At 43.5% G+C, this 22,075-nt stretch overlaps 1 protein-coding gene across 3 annotated transcripts in view; it reads right to left on the bottom strand.

Moving 5' to 3' along the window:
* Positions 1-22,075, bottom strand: part of TECRL (trans-2,3-enoyl-CoA reductase like) — a 72,224-nt gene that overhangs the window by 10,695 nt on the left and 39,454 nt on the right. For 2 of the 3 annotated variants that reach the window (XM_074589265.1, XM_074589266.1), the window contains exons 4-7: positions 21,919-22,007; positions 4,769-4,884; positions 1,998-2,103; positions 263-335 (exon numbers count right to left, since the gene is read on the bottom strand). In XM_074589265.1, the coding sequence (XP_074445366.1) occupies positions 263-335; positions 1,998-2,103; positions 4,769-4,884; positions 21,919-22,007 (384 nt within the window). Of the gene's footprint in view, positions 1-262; positions 336-1,997; positions 2,104-4,768; positions 4,885-21,903; positions 22,008-22,075 lie in introns of all 3 variants that reach the window. The other variant, XM_074589263.1, reaches the window with a different exon arrangement.

Here is a 22,075-nt window from a genome sequence, read left to right on the forward strand (position 1 = left end):
CTTTGTGTTTTCTCCACTTGGCCAATATTTCCAGTTCATAAAACCGGACAGCGATTGACCATTGCTGAACAGGAACGTACATTCAGTGGCACAGCAGGAGTACCTCTCGCATGACAGTCCTCCTCCTGACAGGGAGGAAAGGCTAATCTGGATTAGTCATAGGATCTCATGTGGGGTCCACCTACTGATTTTGGAGGACTTAAGGTTGCGTACCAAAAACTTTTTAAAACCAAGGTCAGTTTTGTGTTCTACTTATACCTACATGGTGGCGTATATCGTGGATGGTTGATGTAGTATGCAATCCAGGATGTGAATCCCCAGTAAAAGGCACAGCCCTAGAATGGACAAAAGATACTTTATTTTGTTAGAAAGGGCAATAAGCAAGTACAAACTATAACTTTATAAATGTAAGTTCTGGTAAGTTGAAAACCCAGATGACCACTGAAAGACTTTGTAGATTTTTTGGATTGTGTTGAATGTGTTTTATGCCTGTTGTGGGGATTGACGTTTGTTTTCTCCTCATTTGATTCTACTGTTGAAGGGCATATTTCTCTGCGTTGTACCATTAAAAGTCTAGGGGCGGTTAAAACAGCTGAGCTGTTACTATACCTTAAACTCAGCATTTCCAAGCAAGACAGAGCTAGCCAAACAGAATGCTAAACCAGCTGAGATAATAAAGAGTAAAACTGAATAGGCCTGGTTTAACCCTGGCCAAAAAAAAGTTCCTATAAAGATATTTGAGCTACACGCTCCATCTACTCCGATGGATTCAGCCCCGCTTCATCCTCTTGTTGAAAAGCAGCACCCCAGCTGCCTTTGCTTGGTGACTGAAGCCGTGAGCTTGGGAAAGCCCAAGCAGAGATAGTGTGTTCATGTTCTTGCCTTGTGTAGGGTTCACCATTCCCATCCTGTGCACAAGGGAAAAACAAAACCCACCAGCCGAACAACTGAAGCCACCCTGGAGACTGAATAAAGCCTCTCTACATGTCTAAGTCAAGGGTCCCATGCTCAGTACGTTTTTGGGAAGAGCAGTGCGCTGGGCCTGGCTACAGCTCCATCCCATAAGCAGGGCTGCACGTCAGGCTTTCTCTTTTTAATCTTTTTATGCAATGTCAATGCCGTACGTGTACCACAGACACGAGGGGACAACAGTATCTGTGGGTCTTTAACCCACATGCATGAATTACTTTGGAACTGGTACTCTGGTTCTAAAGCTGTTTAGCTTATATTCCTTTTTTTATTTTTTATTTAAACACAGTGTATTGTAAAATATCTCTAGCTGTGCATCTCATTACCTCCTTTCTGACTGGAATCAAGCCCTCTGTCATGGCCATACGTTTATCTCCTTCACTAAAATCTTAAATGTATTGCAAAACTTTTAAAGGGAGGGTCTTTACATCACACTGAATGGGATGGTGGGTGGGGTGATACAAAATGACCAAGATTGAGTATGTGAAATAAAAGATAGGAGAGCTTATGAGTAATGACACACAGTTGGAATTCATGAGTCTTTGGGAGACAGAAGACTTTAGGCCAGCTCAGTATCTTCCTTCCTGAGGCCTCCAAGTACAGAAGGAGAATTATTTTTTTTCTTACTTGTAATTTGATTTTCGCTTCCTAATGCAAGGCCTGTCTCTTGCTCTATATTTATATTGCACTGAGGAAGTGAAGTGTGATTTCTGTCAGCATTGCTAGATGTTGCAGCAGCATATCTCATAATAAAATAGCGTTCAGTCTGAAAAATAGCCTGGACATGACAATCAGCCCCTTGGGTGGATGAGTCAAAGTGGACACTGACATTCAGGAGCTAAAATGGACATTGATTTCAGTTCATGTCCCTGGGGACACGGCCCTGAAATTGTTCCTATATTTGTATTTTGACTAATCATAATTCCTGGAGCTAGAAAATAAATTATTTTTATTTTCCTGTCTTCTTTCAAGGACTGCATTGATATAAGGATATTCTCTCTTACACAAAATGATAAAGATATTGTCACCTTTATCATATTTTTCAGAGGAGTGTGCCCTCCCGAAAACTTGTGAACAAATAACGTCTCCAAAAGATGCCTGATGTAGTGTAAACAATGGCAGAAGCAGGCCAAGCTGGAAGGAAGAGAAAAAAAAAGGAAATTTAGGTAAGTGAAAGATTGCTTTTTATTACTTCACACTTTAATGTCACAAAAGGAATAAGGACTAATATTCCAAAACTGCAGAGTCACACCAAAATCGTGGGATTTAAGATGTTGTCTTAATTGAAGCATCTGGAACCAAAGATTAATGGAATCATTTTCAGTGTTATACAAAGTTGCTTTCATTTTGCAGGGAAGCAACTTATTTTTACTAGCCTTGAATTAAAAAGAGCTCCTGAAGCTCTGAATGTGATACATAGCCCTGCCAAGACATTAAAAAAGGACAGCTGTGTATACAAGCAGGCGTCTGCTGCGTTTTTCCAAAAGACGTCTCCTACGTTTTAAGGCCACCTTAATGCTCCTGTAGGATGTGTCTGACATTTAAAAACATTCTGAATGTCTTCTGAATGGTTTCCTTGTCCTTTGCCAACTCAAGTAGCTGCATGAAGGTAGTTTGTATTTCATTTCCTTGTGGACGCAAAATGAGATTTTGTTGCAAAGTTAATCCATTCTGATGGCTTTTTTGTTGCCCGTTACAAAGAAATGAGGTAATTGTTGTAGAAATTATTATACTGATTCTCTTTTGAGGAAGATTATGAAACAATAACAGGCGTTGCTGATTTGCTTCCGAGAATGAGTTGCAGCTCACAGAGATTGAGTTTCAGAAACAAATGTCAAGAGTGATTCCTGGTGGCATTTTATCTTGGTTACATTTACCGTACAACCAGAGCCTGTCTCACTGCAAACCAATTATAAAACATAAATGAAAAGTGATTTTCAGCATGTGAAATCTCAAATACTTTTATTATGCATCTTGTATGGTAGCCAGAGTCAAAGATTAAACAATTTTGAAAGTAATTAAACCAGAGAGAGTTGAGCTAAGAAAATTTCAAACAATTAATGACTTATCCAAAGTGTGGAGCAAACTTCTAGCTTTGCTGGGAATTTTAAAATTAATTTGGCTTAGGATGGGGACCTCAGATGAACCCATTAAGGAGTGGTCACTGGAAGGATTCTGCATACCCCTTGCCCACTTAAAAGAAGGTGAAGGTATTGCCGGCTCTTCTGTGCTATCAGAAACATTCTCCTTTTAAGTGTATGAGCAAAAGAAGGAAGGCAAGCGTCTTGCAGCTCTGGATTTGAATTCAACTATTCTGTGTTCTCATTCCCAGCTCCACTAACTCCCTTAATGTCTCTCCAAGTCTCTGTTCCTCCATCTGAAAATGGTATTATTACTCACTGTGTTTCTCTGCTGTATACCAGCTCCCTCGATTCTGCAATCATAGGGTGGAAAAAGTGCTGTGTGAAAGTTGTAATGTTCCTTGAGGCTCCTAATTCCCTGTGTGCCCTCCCACTTCCAGTGCTCCAATTTACACAGCCGACAGGCTTTCCTTGATCACATTCCACCCTCTGCCAGGCACTAATCCCCCAGAATGGGAACAACACACTGAAGAGCAGTTCCTTAAGTGTGAAAGTTCCCAACCTGGTGCATTAACCACCATCCTGCAGAGGGGTGCAGTTGGTGGTGGCAGTGCCTTGCGCCTCCCTGGCAGTTATCGTGTATAGCTGCTTGCCACTTTCTTGTCTATAACAGTTCTTAATCCCTTCCATTGTTCAGGTCTGCTTTGTTTCTTCCAGAGTCCTTCAAAAGGCTTGGGAATGGCAGGGGCTGTCAAAGGCCATAAAGAGCTCTCTTGGTTGGCTGTCCTCTCTTCATTGCTTTTTGGCATGCTCTTGAGTTCTAGCAGAGTAAGCAGGTTGTGGTTCCTTGTGGTCAGCTCCTGCTGTATTGTTTCAGAGCTGTAATCAGAGCTGTTTAATTTTCCTTGGTAGCATTGATGCTCCAGTGATGGGGAGAAGCAAAGCTATCTGGTTTATGCTTATATATGAGCTCCTCTGATTTGTTTCTGTACAGCTAGATAAAACCTGTGCTCTTCACTGTTCTGTAACAGTGGCTAAGCTCTTATTTCTGTTTGTCACTTAAGTGTTTTATTTCTTAAAAGTCTTTCAGAAGTCAAATATGTTGTGTATGGCCCTGGCGACCAATTACAGTTTGAAGAGGTTAGTGTCAAAAATCAGAGTACCAGTTCTGAATTCCTGTGGTGCTTCTTTTGAGTTTCTGAGTTGTTCTTGACCTGACTCATGCCATGCAAACCTCTCAAAACTCCTCCTTGCTGTGCCTGGGTGAGAGCTGACATCGGGGTAGTTATCTTTTGTGCTGGATGCTGACGCTACTGATCTTATGAGTGGGAATATGCTGTAAAGAGAGTGGGACATCTGAAGTCTTGTCCTCTCTTCTCTGTCAAGCATGACTTTGGGTTACTACCTGCTGTGGTTTATTATTTCACCTTCCATTCAAGCTGTGTGTCTAGAGTGCAAACTATCTGGGGAAAATGCTGCATCTCCCATTGTGACCAGGTGCAGTGACCATTGCAACTAGGATCCCATTTCTGGTCAGGCTTATGAGTGCTGCTAAAATGCCAAACCGTTGTTGGTAAGATCAATCTGAAAATCCCACTGACTCTGAGACCAGGCATGCAGCCTCACACCCCCTGTAATGTCCTCAGCCCTGGAAATGTAGTCTCCATCCCTCTGGCTCCCTGTTCTCCAGGAAAATAGTTCACCTAAGTGTCACTTACTGAACCACTGGGTGGCGGAAGTTCTTCGTACTTTCCACTTGATCATAAATAGTTGAGAGACGAATGTAAAAGAGCAGATATATTAGAAGAGGACCGGTGTATTCCGTTAGAAAAAACTAGAAATGAAAAAGAAAATAGCTGTATCAGAGTAGGAAATTTTACCAATACAGGTATGCGAAAAAGAATACCCTTATCCACAACGCCTATTCATCCTTCAAATGTCATTTTGTCTTCATTTTGAGGACCTAAATGACACATAGGTTTTTTTCTGTTGTCTCTTTAGCAAAGGAATAAAATTAATCTAGGAAATACAAGAGAGGTTTCTGTGCAGAACATTAACCCAGTCGGGAAGGCTTCATGGAAGGTGATCAAAATCACAGTCATCTCCTCATTATACTTTTGGCTGTGTCATCTGATGCCTACTTGGAATCTAAATAACACTGAAAATCAAGGCCCAAAAGCTGAAGGCAGCTTGTTTTCTGCCAGTGTTTTTTGCAATTAAGTGATAATATCAATCAAAAGCCAACCAAGCACGACAGAAACAAACATAGATTTGAATCTTGGTTGCTAGCAGAATCATCTGGAAGGGAGGGATCATTGCTTGAAATTTGGTGGCGGGTGGAAGAGCAAGACCTGCCTGTCTGGTGTATGGCACTTGGAGCCTTTGTTCAGTGACTGAGTGGGACTCCTCCCTGTGCAGGCATCAGCAGAAGTAGCCTGCGGTTGGCAGGCTGGCCAAGTAAGTTACCCTGTAAAACAGAAATAAATAATTTCGTCTCCCCAGTGTCACTCCTGCTAGCCACAGAGAGCCGAGAAGAGATACGGGGGTAGGGAGAGAAGGCAGAATGTAGCGCTGCCATGAGCCACCCTCAGTTTTAGGTTCTGGCTTTGTTTGGTACAGCCTGTGTTGCCTTTTGTCAGGGCACACGCTAAAGCTACAAACAGCTGGAGGAAGTAAAATGTGGTTAGAGTGATGTGATTTGATCATCTGTCCCCACTGGAACGAATCTCAGAATAAAATGGAAATAGCGTAGTCCTATGTGTTTACGAGGGCCAGCAACTGGCAAATCATAACTCAAATGAATAGTATTGCTTAAGGGATACAGATTCATAACTAATGGGCCATTTAGCTTTAAGGTAGCTGTTTGTACTGCTACAGAATTGTAATGGATTGTGGCTTAAGGAAGCAACACTGAATTTAGACTGCCTTTCTCTACAGGAGTATTTGGTAGGAAGTCCGACCCCCAGTGGGCTGTTCTTCTAATCAATCTTCAGAAGAGCTTTGAAACAGAAAGGTTTTCCTGCAGAAATATTCTGCAATTAGGTGTCTCTCATTTGGGACCCCCAGTACTACCGTTTCTTTTTCTCTATTACAGAGGGAAACTTATTGAAATTTCAGACTTTTGTAGCAGGACTGTCTCCAAAAGTAACAAACTTAAGTGTTCTCTACCAGGAAAATGTCAAATTCTCTTTTGTTCCACGTGACACCGTGATTTCTGTGCTCTATTTAGACTCTGCATGGTCCCAAGAGCGGGTGCGTATGTGTGTATGAAAACATTTAATCGAGGAGTCTCTAAGAGCCCACGTTGTTGTGGAACACAGCACAGCCAAGAGCTTATTAGAGTTTTGTCCTAATAGCAGTTGGATGTGTCTATTCCTAACTGTGAGCCCATCCTGTTAGGCACTCTGCAAACATTAATAGTCTCCACTATTGAAACCTAATACACTAAATATAGACAGTGGTGGTATAGGAGACAGAGGTGCAGATAATATGGTGCGGGCAAGTCAGTGTAAGAGCTTGGAATGAGCTCGTTTCTTCAGTGTAGTTTTTCCTCTCGTCTATGAGTTACACCACAAAATACACCCCTAACTGCCAGCTTTTATCATCTGTTTGGCATGAGCATATTACAAAGCTGCCAGGAAAAGTTTGGCAGGATTTAGCACCAAGTTGGGGTTACTTGTCACAGCACCAAGTGTTCCCCCCTTACCCCTGGCTGATTTCATGTGCTGAAAGTTCAGGATTTAGTAAAAAAAAACAGTCTCTATTTAACAGACAAAGCTACCAGCCACATGATACCTGAATTCCTGTGACTGGGTGAGGAGGTGTTTTTGATGTAGGAATGGTGATGCAAAGCCTCCCATCAGTGCAATTCAGAGAAGCAGCTGAGAGCACCAACAGCAGCTCTTGAGTTGGGGTTTGTGGAGGTGAGCAGCATCAGCATACTCAGGGGGCTTTACAGGCTGGGGACAAGGTCCCAGCTTAGCTGTGTGTCAGTCGTATCCAACACAAAGCGTTAATCGACCATGCAGAGGCAGGCAGTCTGAGGTCAACTGTGAGATTTTTCAATCAAAGTAGGTATTATCTGGCAGGTAGGACTGTATTTGCCTTATTTGCCATAACTGCGTCACACTGACGGAACATAGTTAAGATCAGCAGTATTCTGTGTTAGAGAATGAGGTTCAATTTCCTGCAGTGTTTTGAGGGGTTCTTTTTAACATTTTGTGTGAGTTTCAGTCTGTTTTCCTCTGTTGCGTCTCCCATGCTGCAACCTCTGCTCTCTTTCTCCGGCCCACTGATTTTAAATTCATCAGAAATTAAAAGTGAGTTCCAGAAAGGCAGACAGAGAAACTGCTAAAAATCCCACAAGTTCGAGCAGGTGGAAGGGAAAGTAATTTTAAATTAACACAAAATCACAATCAGTTCTAACCATTGGCAATCAAAGGCAAGCACCATTCTTTTACTATTGATTCTCAATGAATATATGCGATTAAGCCTACCTAGTATTTTCATGCTTATCCTATAGTTGACTAATTGCTGAGCTTGGGGAGTTATTAGTTGTGTTAAGGATCACTTCAACCTATCATTTTTACAGATGCTCCAAAAAGCTACAAAATTGCTAAGATATTAGTTTCTGCTGACACATCCTGCAAAAATAATAATCAAATGTTAAACAAAACCTTGAAAATAATAACATCATACCTTGTCATTTCTAGACAAAAGAAATATCATTTTGTAAAAACCAAAAAAGTGGTAATTTAAAAACACAGAGCACTTTTCTCCTGCAGAAATGTAAAGAAAATCCAATATTTAGAAGAAAATTACTTTTTCTTTACCATCTTGTGGGCCTGCCTAGATTATTTTGATCTATTTTGTGTAGCCAAATATGGTGTTCCATAATAAACAGAAAGATCTTTTCCTGGAGGAGCATTACATCTCTATTACAATGTGCATAGCTCAACAGAACTTAACTGTTGAGCTCATCATTAGTTCCCTGAAAAAAGAAAACAGGAAATTGCCCCTCTTTTCCAGATCCGTACACTCTTTTTCGTATCTTGCACAGCGTCCAGTTCTCTTACCTTCCTTCTCCCCTCTACAGTGTCTGGCATTATATACTCTATATAGCTACTATTCTCAGTGGCATAGAGAAAGTGCTGTTCTTGAATCCCAGAATCATAGAATTGCCTAGGTTGGAAGGGACCTTTCAATCTAGTCCAACCGTCAACCTAACACTGACAAAAAACATCATTAACCACATCTCTAAGCACCATGTCTACCCATCTTTTACATACCTCCAGGGATGGTGCCTCAACCACTTCCCTGGGCAGCCTGTTCCAATGCTTAATAACCCTTTCAGTGTAAAATTTTGTCCTAATATCCAGTCTAAACCTCCCCTAGTGCAGCTTGAGGCTGTTTCCTCTTGTTCTATCACCAGTTACTAGGGAGAAGGGACTGACCTCCACCTCTCTACAGCCTCCTTTCAGGTAGTTGTAAAAAGCGATAAGGTCTCCCCTCAGCCTCCTTTTCTCCAGGCTAAACAAACCCAGTTCCCTCAGCTGCTCCTCACAAGACTTGTTCTCCAGACCCCTCACCAGCTTCGTTGCCCTTCTCTGGACACCCTCCAGCACCTCAATGTCTTTCTTGTAGTGAGGTGCCCAGAACTGGACACAGTATTCAGGGTGGCGCCTCACCAGTGCCAAGTACAGGGGGACAATCACTGCCCTAGTCCTGCTGGCCACGCTATTTCGGATACAGGCCAGGATGCTGTTGGCCGCCTTGGCCACCTGGGCACACTGCTGGCTCATATTCAGCCAACAGTTGACCAACACCCCCAGGTCCTTTTCTGCTGGGCACCTCTCCAGCCACTCTTAAATCAAGTGAATGAACCACTCTTGTATCAAACCTCTCCCAGGCATGAGCTCCATACAGGGTGCTAAACTCAAGCTTCTTTAACTGTCCTGGGGGACTCGATTCAGTAGTACCTAAACTGGAAACATCAACTATACAAACAACAGAATGGAGATCTGAAATATGTCAAAAGGGAGCCAATGTAGGAGTCTACATCATTGAAGAGACGATGAGACAAATGGGAAAACAGTACAGGATATCTTATTTGCAAACCAGCAAGGCATTTCATCTTGCATGAGCCAGCTTCTTTTATCTCTGTCCCGATATCGTGCCAGTAACACCTTGCTGAACTGAGTAACAACCAGGTCAGGAATCATAATCCCAGACCTTATGAGGCAGAGGGTACGTTTAGGGAGATAGGAACACAGCAGAGGTGAAAGGAGCTCTTTAAAGTTATTTGAGGGAATGTGAGGTGAATTTTCTTGCTGGTAGGGGCAGCTGGCATAGTGCCCGACACCATCCCAACAGGTCTGCTACAGGGAATGGAAAGGTTTTTGATGTGAGTTTATAGTACCATGTGTACTGGTTGGGAGAAGGCAGAAAAGGACAAAAGGAAGCTATAAACAGAGAGGGTGGAATGTAGGGAGTCTGAAAAAAGTCCAACAGAATCTTTTTAGATGAACAGCCCACGGATTAGCAATCTTCACACGAGGGCATCAGCTAATTCCTCTCTATAATGTTTATGACATGCCCTTTCTGTAATACCACAAAACACACCCTGTCTTGTATCATGTTGCCTTTTGGCATAGTCTCACATTATCTTATTTATGACAAGCTGCAGAGCAGAGCTGAGGAAAGGCCATACAGCCTTTTCCATACTAATCCCTTCCCGCAGCTCTTTCCATGCCATGTAGGGGCAGCTTCCCAGTTCACCAGTGCTGGTCACGATGTTTTCTCTTCCACTGACAACAGGATGTCTGGGTTCAAGCAGGGGAAGCGGGTGGCATGGTATGAGGATAATACCTGCAGCCAGGACAATGACTTTGGGTCATTGCCTGAAACTCTGGGCACAGAAAGAGATACAAAATAGCTCAAGCGTGTCCTGGGTAACTTTGATGGAAAAGCAGCTGCAGTATATAAATTATCTAATGGACAGAGCTTAGTTTCTCTGATAAATATGAGCCAAAGGCACTAGTTGCAGGTCTGAGCCAGGGTCAGACTGAGATGGTACATACCGCATAAAGAGGAGGATCTACTGCTGTCAGACAGACAGACCATTACTACGTGAGAGTTTACAGAGAACAGCTGGGATTTCTGAGAAACCCCAGAGAAACAAGCAGTTGAACCTCCACAAGTCCCCAAATCACATTAAACTTAGCATCTAACTACTTTAGACTTGTTTTACAATGCCAGCCCTAAGTACTCTTGAGCTAATGATCATTAAGAAATTTTATTAATTTCTGGACTAATTTCTACTTCATATGCTTTGCTACCTCATTAAAGGCCATATAGTTACCTGGGGACGATAATGGCATAATTTTAGCAGCATCTCTATATCTTCACCTTTTTAAAATTTTTGTATTTTCATGTTTGCAAAAAATCTGCACCAGCAGCAGTTTTGCATCAGGTAGTACAATTCTTAAGGGCTGCTAGAATATTCAATGTTTTTTGTTCAAATTCTCATGGAACTGTCTAATCTATTCTACAAACTTAAATAGCGCACGCAGGGGCACCTGAAACTTCCCTTGTCTGGGCAGATTTTGCAGTAGCTCGGTGTCCAAGAATGTTTCAGGCTGTAGCTCAGTATTTACTGCAAATATCAGAGATAGGGATGGATTTGCTGTAGGATTTTATAGGCAAATTGCAGCTGACTCAGGCCAGCTTTAGGAGCTGGGGACTGAACAGTGACGGATGCTGTTTCTCCCTGAGCCAGACCTGTCCTCCGTCTGTAGGAAATGGAGGTGACATCCCAGTTTCCTCCTGTCTCTTCTAAAACAGCTGTCTGAAACCACTGGTTTGGCGTCAGACCACTTCATTCACCATCAGGATTCTTCCCTGAGAGCACAAGCCTTTACATGTTTTTTTTCTCAAAATGGAAAATTACTGCAAATTAACAGTATTACACACACACATATATGCATGTTATATATGTTTGTACCTACACATATTCAGTGAAGCACTCAAGTTATGTTTGTAACCAAACACCAACGTGAGTTCAGATTTGCTGCCAAATCTTTACAGGGCTTTGACAGCATTTTGAAATCTGGCATATAATGTGTATCATTTTAAAATTTGTATCTGTCGTCTGCTATGTAGATACCTAAATGAAATAGTGCTTTCTAACACCTGGCTATTAGTAATAGTCTCAGCTAGCTCTTCTACAGTGCTTTTCATCTAGAAGCTGCAAAGCACTTTGCAAAGAGGAAAATACTGTTGTTTTCTTGCCGCCGATCTGGAAACTAAGATACAGAGTAGTTCAGTGACTTGTTGAGGTCACCACACAAGGTGGGCACAGACTGACAAAGGGGTACCTGGTCCTTCCAAACACTGGTTCACTCTCTGGTTCGCTCTCTTCTTTGTGCTCTCCTTACCCCCTGGTATGGGGTTGGGCAAAAATTCCCCATACAAAATAATTTTGCCAGGCTTACGCATTCTGGAGGAACTAAAACTTCTCAAATTTGCATAGATTGACAAATTGTCAACCTCCCCAGTTACTCTGAATACAAATAGGAAAGAGTCTGCACTTATCACCATCATACATCAAGTAGCTCTTTGTTCCTTAAGTAGCAGGAATGGTTTTAGCATAAAGTTGTGTATAACTGAAAGAAACAGCTTGTTCTGTTTATGCTTCCTGAATTCCCTCTACCTTCTTTTTGTGTTTGAAGTGGTAAAAACTCAAGGGTATTACTATAAACACTGATGTATAGGTTCTTCAGCCTGTACTGTGCTCAACAGCAACCAAAATGTTCACCCCTCAGAATTAATTTTCCTAGTAGCTCCCCAACTCCCTTTTGGCACCTGAAAATTTCACGTGCTGGCAGGGTTCATTGTGAGCTTGTGGCATTTGTTGCTGAGACCAAGAGAAATGATTGCAACGCTTCTTGCCTTATTAGAAGCAGCATCTGAGGAATCCCAATCAGCCAGCTGGGCGGTTTCAGAGGTCTCCTCTTCACTTATCAGTTGGCTTCATGCTGCCACTGGGCAGTAAAAAAGAGCCAAAAGCATATGTGGCCCAAGGAAAGGCACAAACAGTATAAAACCATGGCAAGAAATTGGGCAAATGCAAGCTGTTCTCTCCTGATAACCCCAGAGGTTGAAAACTATTAGACTTAATTAAATGAAAAATAAGTCCAATCTTGTGTGTAGTTTGCCTTTGTGAAAGGTTACAATGTTTTGAATGTTCATAGCATTTGACTGGGATCAGCTCAAGACTTGGCCAGCTGTACCAAGGTAGAGCAGCACTTTCTGTGTGTTCAAGCAGAAACCTCTGCCAAGTACAAACTGCTAGCTGTAAAATGGAGGTGCTTTGCATTACAAACAATTGTAGTTGGAAAACAGACTGTAGAGGAAATAGTGGCTTCTTTTTTTCCTGGAGATCATCGTCTGCGATCAAATTATCTATTGATCCAGGAGGTTTAGCAATGAAAAACCATTTGGGGAATTCTCTCTCTTTGGCACTTTCTTATAGTGATTCTTAAGCCGCCTAAAGATTTACATAGAATCGCACTGTTGTGGTTTAACCCCAGCCAGCAGCTAGGACCATGCACTTGCTTGCTCACGCCTCCAGGTTGGGATGGGGAGAGAATCAGAAGAGTAAAAGTGAAAGAACTCGTGCGTTGAGAAAATGACAGTGTAATAGGTAAAGCAAAAGCTGCTCAGAAAGCAAAGCAAAACAAGGAATTCTTTCACCCATTGGCAGGCAGGTGTTCAGCCATCTCCAGGAAAGCAGGGCTCCATCGCGCGTAATGGTTATTTGGGAAGACAAACGCCATAACTCTGAACATCCCCCCTTTTCTTCTTTCCCCGGCTTTATATAACGAGCATGATGTCATATGGTATGGAATATCCCTTTGGTCAGTTGGCGTCAGCTGTCCCAGCTGTGTCTCCTCCCCACTCGCTGCCTACTTGCTGGCAGGGTGGTGTGAGGATCAAAGGCCTTGACTGCTTAGCAGCAACCAAAAACACCGGTGTGCTATCAACACTACTTCTCATCCCAAATCGAAAGCATAGCACTACACCAGTTGCTAGCAAGTTAACTCTATCCCATCTGAAACCATGACACACACATTCTGTTTACTTGGCAATGCTGCTACGTTTTCCAGGTAACCACAATTCCCTGAAAGTGTAATTCAATTTCTAGGGTCTTGTCCCACAACTAACTCTGTTTGAATGGGCCACAAAATATGCAAGCTCTGATATGTATCTGCTGACAAATATATTCAGTGACATTCTCCACTGATACATCCTCAGCTCTTTCTCTTACCTTGATCTCAAGTTCCTTCCGAAGCAATGATCATATGAGTTTTCTTACATTTATCTTCTTCACACTGGTCCACTAGTTTGCTGGGACTCCCAGCCCTACCACTCCTTCAAATTCCTCAGATTCTGTCTTTTTTCTTCTATTATAATTGTCTGTACTTCTACATCCCATTGAAAGGTTATAAGCCTTTATTAAAGTCTATTCTTTCATTTCCAGTTGAGGGAAAACATTGTAAGTTGTTCCCCATGGGAAGCCCAAAGCTGACCTCAGGGTAGAGAAGGTGGAGAAAGTGAATCTGCAGCAGTTTGGGTGCCTCTTTCTGAAACCCATCAATACTCATAAATCTCTTTGCATCGTACTCGTCCCACCGACTTCATGTGATTGTTCCACATTTACAGGACCAACTGAGCGAGCTCTGCCAGCCCCAGTCAGAGCAAACTGCTCCTCCCCTATTCACCACCCACCCACACCTACAGGAGAGAAAAACTTTGGTAAACGTGCACTGTGCGAGTAAGCGGAGAGAACCACACTGACCAAAACACTGCCTTCCTCCCGAGGGAACAGGCGCACCTCATTATTCAGTACACCATGCACTTCCCCACTGCGTACACCTGCTATACATAACCACAGACCTTCAAAGATACACTCTTGGTTTCTTGCTCATTTTCCACAATGTCTAACTCGGTGATAATTTTGCTTGCCAGCCAGAAGGGAACAGACCAATTAGTGAAAGCGTAGATTTCCAGATTTCAAAGATGTTCTCAGTTTTAAATAAGTATTAGTCTCTACGTTTCTAAATTGAGCTGAATCTTTTTTTCATTGAAAAATTTGAAATTAGTCCAGAAAAGTGATGTATGATATAATCTTAAACCTATTAAATACACTTCCATTTTTCAGCCAGCTCTGTTTTACACCAGCAGAAGTCTATTGAAGTGGTAACTCAGATCAGTGAGAATCAACGGTTTTCTCTGTGTGATTATTTGTATCGTAGAGCTGTGTGGAATCAGAGTCATACAGGGAGGGTGAGTGGGGGGGACTGTACCAACACAACTCAAAAAAATGCACAAACTAAGGAACTATAATCTAAGCAAATGATGGAGTTCTGCTGCCAGCCTCAGTATTTTAAGGCTTTCAGGAGTCAAAGTATTTAAGCAATCCCTAATTTTAAATCACAGTTACAAAAAATATTTACTGAAGTACTCTATTTCAGGGTTAATCACAGACTTGGAGGTAAAATTTATTTTTCACAGTTCTATGCTGTTTTTTCTCAGTTCTATTTTGATCCTTCTGGTAGCCTGCCTGGGTAGCAACTAGACAACAGAAGCTGATAAATCAGAAATTGCAATCACTGCTCAAACGAGGAAAGCTTTAATGGAAGTCTCAATTTGAGCAGAAAGAATGGTTTTCTTTTTCCTTTTGACTACAGCAGCAGTATGCATTCTTAGCAGCAAAATGCGAGCCATGTTTTAAAAAGTCACATGCCGCATTGCAATATGTAAAAAGAGATCCCTGTCAAACATGCTTAGGCCCAAAATTGGACAGACATTAAAAATAAAACCCATCTTTCCAGTGGTGGGAATTTCGAATACCCCTGGGGGTACAGTCTTTGCAAGAGACATATAGAAAAGATCTGTAAACTCAGGTCCTGTTAGTATCTCTGCAGCATCAGTCACCAAACCTCAACTATCCCTTCCAGGTAGAGTAAAGGGCTTGATAAATCTTGTGCAGAAGTAAATTATGTGTTTCGGATAATATTTGTTTTATAAAAGGAAGGCAGAGTAGAGAGAGAGTTCTAACAATATCCATGATACTGAGATACAGGTTTTGTTTTTTCCCTGAATTTCTTTCTGAAGGTGAGTCTTGAGGGCCTCCATTCTTCTAAAAGAGCCAGCTGAGGTTGGATTTCTACCCACATTATCCCAGGAAAGGGCCTCATTCTCATAAGAGATTGACAAGTTATTGCTCCAGTAGAGGAGAACTGCAGATCCCTCACCCCAGTTTGTCCTCCCTCACAGCAACCCAGCCTCTAGAACTTGTTGAGAGAGAGACTGACCGCTGGAATCACATCCTACCTCCTGAGACAGGCCCAACAGGAAGAGAAGATACATAATACGGAGGATTCCCTACCCTCTCTCCACCTGACTGAACATAGTAACCTGAAGGAGAGGGGGCAATGGCGACAAGCTCCTGCCTGGTGCAGCAGGCACCTCTCCTCAGCAGCAGCCCTACCTTCCCCTTGCATAACAGGTACGAGGCTCTGTAAGTGGAACCTAACAGTAATGAGGATGATGGTTCGTCTAGCTTGGAAGTGTCACTGAGGTTAAGTTGGCCTATGCCCTGCATCAAAACTACTCCCACAAAGACAAAAAGACAGGTCATTGCCATAGGTGACTCCCTTCTGAAGGGAACGGAAGGCCCGATATGCAGACCAGACCCACGTCTTAGGGAAGTCTGCTGCCTCCCTGGGGCCCGGGTTAAAGATGTGGCGAGAAAGCTTCCCACCCTGGTACGTCCAGATCATTATCCATTATTGATTTTTCAGATAGGCAGCAATGAAATTGCAACAAGAAATCTGAAGGCAATCAAGAGAGACTTCAGGGCCTTGGGACGACTGGTTAAGGGATCAGGAGCACAGGTAGTGTTCTCCTCTCTCCCTCCCGTTGCAGGGAATGATGAGGAAGAAACAGGAAGACCCAACAGATCAATACCTGGCTCCAAGGCTGGTGTCACTGGCAGGACTTTGGTTTTTTTGATGATGGGTCAGTTTACACGACACCAGGCCCGCGAGCAACAGACAGCGTACACCTGTCTCAAAGGGGGAAAAAGATTTTTCCACAGGAGTTGGCAGGGCTCATCAAAAGGGCTTTAAACTAGATTTGAAGGAGGAAAGGGATAAACCCAGGCTTACTAGAGACAAGCCTGGGGCAGCACATCAATGATTGTGGGATGGCATGCTATTGAGGTCCTTTGTTCTACCAGCCCAGTGAAGGCAGGGGATAGAGTGTCATGCGATAGCAAAGACACAAGGGATATTGATGGGCTAGAAATAGTCAGGAATAGTCAGGTAGGAATTAGGGTTTCACTCCTAAAAAGGTGGTGGGATCAGTAGCACAACTGAAGTGCATCTACACCAGTGCACACAGCGTGGGCAACAAACAGGAGGAGCTCAAAGCCATAGTGCAACAGGAAAACTGTGATATAGTCGCCGTCATAGAAACATAGTGGGATGATATGCACAACTGGAGTGCTGCATTGGATGGCTATATACTCTTCAGAAGGGATAGGCCAGGAAGGAGAGGTGGTGGGGCAGCCCTGTTTGTTAGAGAATGTTTTGATTGTCTTGAGCTTAATGATGGTAGCAATAGGGTTGAGTGTTTATGGGTAAGAATCAGGGGCAAGGCCATCCCCCTGTGCTGAAAGATCAGATAGTGGGGAAGAAGACTGGCCTGGCTAAACCGAGAGCTTTGGCTGGACCTCAGGAGCAAAAGGAAAGTTTGTGTCCTGTGGAAGAAGGGGCAGGCCACTCAGGAAGACTACAAAGATTTTGTGAGGCTATGTAGGGAGAAAATTAGAAGCCCAACTAGAACTTAATCTGGCTACTGCCATAAAAGACAATAAAAATGATTCTATAAATACATTAACAACAAAAGAAGGGCTAGGGAGAATCTCCATCCTTTATTGGATGCAGGGAAACATAATGACCAAGGCTGAGGTACTTAATGCCTTCTTTGCCTCAGTCTTTAAGAGTAAGACCAGTTGTTGTCTGGGTACCCATCCCCCTGATCTGGACGACAGAGATGCGGAGCAGAATGAACCTCACATAATCCAAGAGGAAATGTTTAGTGAGCTACTACACCACTTACACGCACACAAGTCTATGGGGCCAGAGGGGATCCACCCAAGTGTACTGAGGGAGGTGGCGCATGTGCTCACCGAGCCACTTGCCATCATTTATGAGCAGTCCCAGCAAACTGGGAAGAACCCAGTTGACTGTAAGTTAGCAAATGTGGTGCCCATCCACAAGAAGGGTCGGAAGGAGGATCCGGGGAATTACAGGCCTGTCAGTCTGACCTTGGTGCCGGGGAAGGTTATGGAGCAGATCGTCTTGAGGGCCATCACGTGGTACATACAGGACAACCAGGAGATCAGGCACAGTCAGCATGGGTTCATGAAAGGCAGGTCCTGCTTGACTAACCTGATCTCCTTCTATGACAAGGTGACCCGCTTAGCGAACAAGGGAAAGGCTGGGGATGTTTTCTTCCTAGACTTTAGTAAAGCTTTTGACCCAATTCCCACACCATTCTCCTGGAGAAACTGACTGTTCATGGCTTGGATGGGCGTACACTTCGCTGGGTTAAAAACTGGCTGGATGGCCGAGCCTAAAGAGTTCTGGTGAATGGAGTTAAACCCAGTTGGCGGCCAGTCACAAGTGGTGTTCTGCAGGGCTCGGTATTGGGGCTGGTTCTGTTTAATATCTTTAGCAATGATCTAGACGAGGGGATCAAGCGCACCCTCAGTAAGTTTGCAGATGACACCAGGTTGGGCAGGAGTGTTGATCTGCTTGAGGGTAGCAAGGCTCTACAGAGGGATCTGGACAGGCTGGATCGATGGAACAAGGCCAATGGTATGAGGTTCAACAGGGCCAAGTGCCGCGTCCTGCACTTGGGTCGCAACAACCCCATGCAGTGCTACAGGCTTGGGGAAGAGTGGCTGGAAAGCTGCCTGGCAGAAAAGGACCTGGGGGTGTTGGTCAACTGTCGGCTGAATATGAGCCAGCAGTGTGCCCAGGTGGCCAAGAAGGCCAACAGCATCCTGGCCTGTATCCGAAATAGTGTGGCCAGCAGGACTAGGGCAGTGATTGTCCCCCTGTACTTGGCACTGGTGAGGCATCACCTCGAATACTGTGTCCAGTTCTGGGCGCCTCACTACAAGAAAGACATTGTGGTGCTGGAGGGTGTCCAGAGAAGGGCAACGAAGCTGGTGAGGGGTCTGGAGAACAAGTCTTATGAGGAGCAGCTAAGGGAGCTGGGTTTGTTTAGCCTAGAGAAAAGGAGGCTGAGGGGAGTCCACATCGCTTTTTACAACTACCTGAAAGGAGGGTGTAGCAAGGTGGAGGTCAGTCCCTTCTCCCAAATAACTGGTGATAGGACAAGAGGAAACAGCCTCAAGTTGTGCGGGGGGAGGTTTAGATTCGATATTAAGAATCATTTCTTCACTGAAAGGGTTATTAAGCATTGGAACAGGCTGCCCAGGGAAGTGTTGGAGTCATCATCCCTGGAGGTATGTAAAAGACATGTAGATATAGTGCTGAGGGATATGGTTTAGTGGTAACTTGGCAGTGCAAGGATAATGGTTGGACTTGATCATCTTAAAGGTCTCTTCCAACCAAGACAGTTTTATGATTCTATGACTCTGAAATCTGATCAACCAATCTCAGAGCTGTGGTGTAAACTGAGCCCAGGGGATGTCTGGCCTTTCACAGCACAAAACACCAAAAATATTTTGATCCCTGTGCAACCGTGTTTTAAGAAGGTTGAGGATGAGAAGGAAACATCCTTCCTGCAAAGTGGCAGCCTCTTACAGAGGGAATGAGTAAACAACAGGAGAATGACAAACTCTTGGGCCACCACGATGGAGTGTGACAAGGACTGTAAATCAGAGTCCAATCATGCTCCAAAAGGGAAGCTGAGGTTTCTTGATTCAGAAATACGCTCCTAGACTTAGGGACCCAAACTATTTGTTTGGGAACAGACAACAGCATCATGTCTTATTTTACAACATGCCTGGAGAGGCTACTGCTCCCATGTGGTGGAGGTGGATACCACTTTCTCCTTTTAAAAAGCACAAGCTCATTGTCTTGGTGTAAATCGCCAGCATTGGGGGTCTTAGTGTTCTTGATCCTCAGGTGGGCATTTCAAGTGTGATCTCCAGTGTGGTGACAAAGCCCCAGAAGACCCACTTGTGTGCTTATTTTTACCCTAGACAGATCCATGCCCAATGCATCAACCTCTGAAGCACCAGTATACTTCCATGTGCTTCTGTGTCTATTTTGGAGTCCAGACCTTCGTGTGGCCTTTTGTACCTCAACTATCATTTTGCTGACGAGATAAGAATATTTTTATTCTGTGCCTTGTTTATTTAAATGTCAGCCCTTTCAATCAGAAGCATCCCTCACTGTGTGCATAAATCTGATAGAGCATCAAGGGAGATGGGGAAATGGGAGCTCTAAGCACAGTAAAAATGGCAATAAAACTATACATCCTGTCTACAAATACATTCTTAATTGCTATTGTCAGAATACAATCTTCTATGAACTTTCTCTCTATTGCTATAGACTAGCTATAATATAAAAATCTCTTGACTGTTTAAATGACGTGGCTAGGAATAAGATTTCTCCCACTAAGAATAGAGACAATTTAGAATATGGAACAGAATGGGATAAGATGAATATCCAGAAACTCATGGAGTCAACTTTCTGCACACACAGATTAAATCATAAAAAAATGCTACTGCCTGCAGTATCAACGCCTAGTCATAACTGCACTATTTATAATGGGATATTAAGCTTTAGTTATGTTACTGTCTTAGGCTACATAAACCACCAGGAAAGGAGAGAATAAATAAGGTTCTTGCAGATTACTTAGTTGTAGCAAACAGGAGACTGCACGACTCACAATTTTGCTTTGCAAGGAAATTCCACAGTTGAGAGGTGGTGGGATGGGTTGCCGGGGAAACGGGACCCCAAGTAGCATTAATCAGTATGTTCTAGTAGGTCATTAATCAGTATGGGAATCAGTGGGGTAAAGCCTCAGCCTTGGTAAACTCACAGACCCCTACTGAAACGGGTAGGTCACACAGTGTGAACTACCCTAATTCCACTGAAGTAAACTGCTTGTCAGCACCTGGGGATTTGGGTCCTGTTGTTAGAACTGGGAAGGAGAGATATAGGTCATGTTCTTCTTCATATGGGCTAAAATGCCCCAGAATTTGTGCTGCTAGGGGCTATCTGCTTCCCTGGCGAGAGAGAAATGCACGTGAGCTTGAGCAGGTGAGATGGATATGTGACCTTACAGTGGTAATCCAGAAGCTGACTCTTCTCAAAGTCAAGGGCAGTTCCGGCAGTAACATTGACCTTGAGTGTACGGTTTAATGGACAAGGAGTTATGAAATAGCACGTCCGTTCTAAGCATCTTGTAGTAATGCTTCCTAGCCCATAGTGACCTACTGGAGAGAGGAACCGGTACTATGGTCTGCAAGCTGCTTAAAGACTTGACACTCACAAGCTCCATCACAATATAGGCACAGCCAAGGAAGGACAGTGGCTTGTCAGTGGGCCTTGTGGTCACCCCACATGAGCAGGGTGGAATCTGTGGGCTGCCTGAGGTAAGAATCTAATAATTTGGCCAGCGGCCATAATGCCAGTTAGCAAAAACTCAGTTGCTTCATTAAAGGAATTGCAAGCAATTGGTGGTTTCTTTTCCATTGCTATGAATCGTCTCATCATGGCTTTTATGGCTTTCAGAAACTGTGGTTCTATCTTACTTAAGTTTCTCACTGCAGAAATGGGGAATCTTGTTACCCAACATACAGATGTGGCCTGTGTGTTACTCCAGCTAACACAGTACATGCAAACTATAGCAAAAGCTATGTCAGTCTAGTAGTGAGACTGCTTGCAGCTCCACCACATATGGCTGCTGAAGGACGTTGTAAAGGTCTCTTAATCTCATGTTCCTTCACTGTCCTTTCAAACCCTTCTGCTGTCTTCCGTCTTTGGGCTGTGAAAGAATTGAACCTTTCACTTCCTCCTTGCAGAGATGAGCCCATAAGGTTAGAGTTCCCCACAGCCCCGTTTGGGCGGAACGTGTTGCCTCTCTCCTGCCACCCTGACCTTCCAACAGCTGCTTACAGGAAAGTAACTGAAGTCAAACTGACACCAGAAGTGAAAACAGACCATGCTTCTACCCACAGCATAGTACAGGTATTGTTGCTCATGGCAAATGCTTTTGTTTTACAAAGAGATTCAGAAGTTTTGTGACTCCTGGGCCTGGCTGGGAATCCTGGCCTGGAATCCTTGACCTCACCACTCTCTCGGAACTGTTCCTCAAGTGCACAAAGAGTAAGACATTCCCATCCAGTAATTTTCCCACATTAATAACAGGATTACCAGAAATCCATTTTTTCCTTTTAATATGCTTCCACTTTCAAAGCAGAGGAGCCTTGCAGCAAATGGATGTATTTGGCTACAGGTCCTGCACAGGCATATAAACCCTAGATAAGCTAAAACTGTTTTTAAAAATTGATTTTTTTTCCCTCAGGCAATATTGTTATGTCCACCTTCTAATCTTTAATTGGATGTCAGAGTTAGCACATTGATAACTTGGCTCACTATCCATTTATTTCTGTTTTGACTGCTGATAATTACACCATTTGACAAAGGGAAGGGCAGGCTGAGGAAGTTGGAGTGATTTGATGCTAAAACGCATTGTACATTAAGATGTATCCTGTTGATTGTTACAAGGACATACTTACTGTGGTCCAACTGACCTGCTGACCCAGGTCTGTAAAATACAGTGTGATGATGGAGGAAACGGCAAGGCTTTGAATGTTAATGGAATCCTTCAAATAGGGCCCATCTGTAATGACAGAAAGGGGAGAGGAGATGGCACGGACAGCAGGCATCCTCTCAGAGACTCAGCATTAG

The sequence above is a fragment of the Larus michahellis genome, chromosome 5 (genome assembly GCF_964199755.1).
Source record: "Larus michahellis chromosome 5, bLarMic1.1, whole genome shotgun sequence".
In the NCBI taxonomy this organism is placed as follows: domain Eukaryota; kingdom Metazoa; phylum Chordata; class Aves; order Charadriiformes; family Laridae; genus Larus; species Larus michahellis.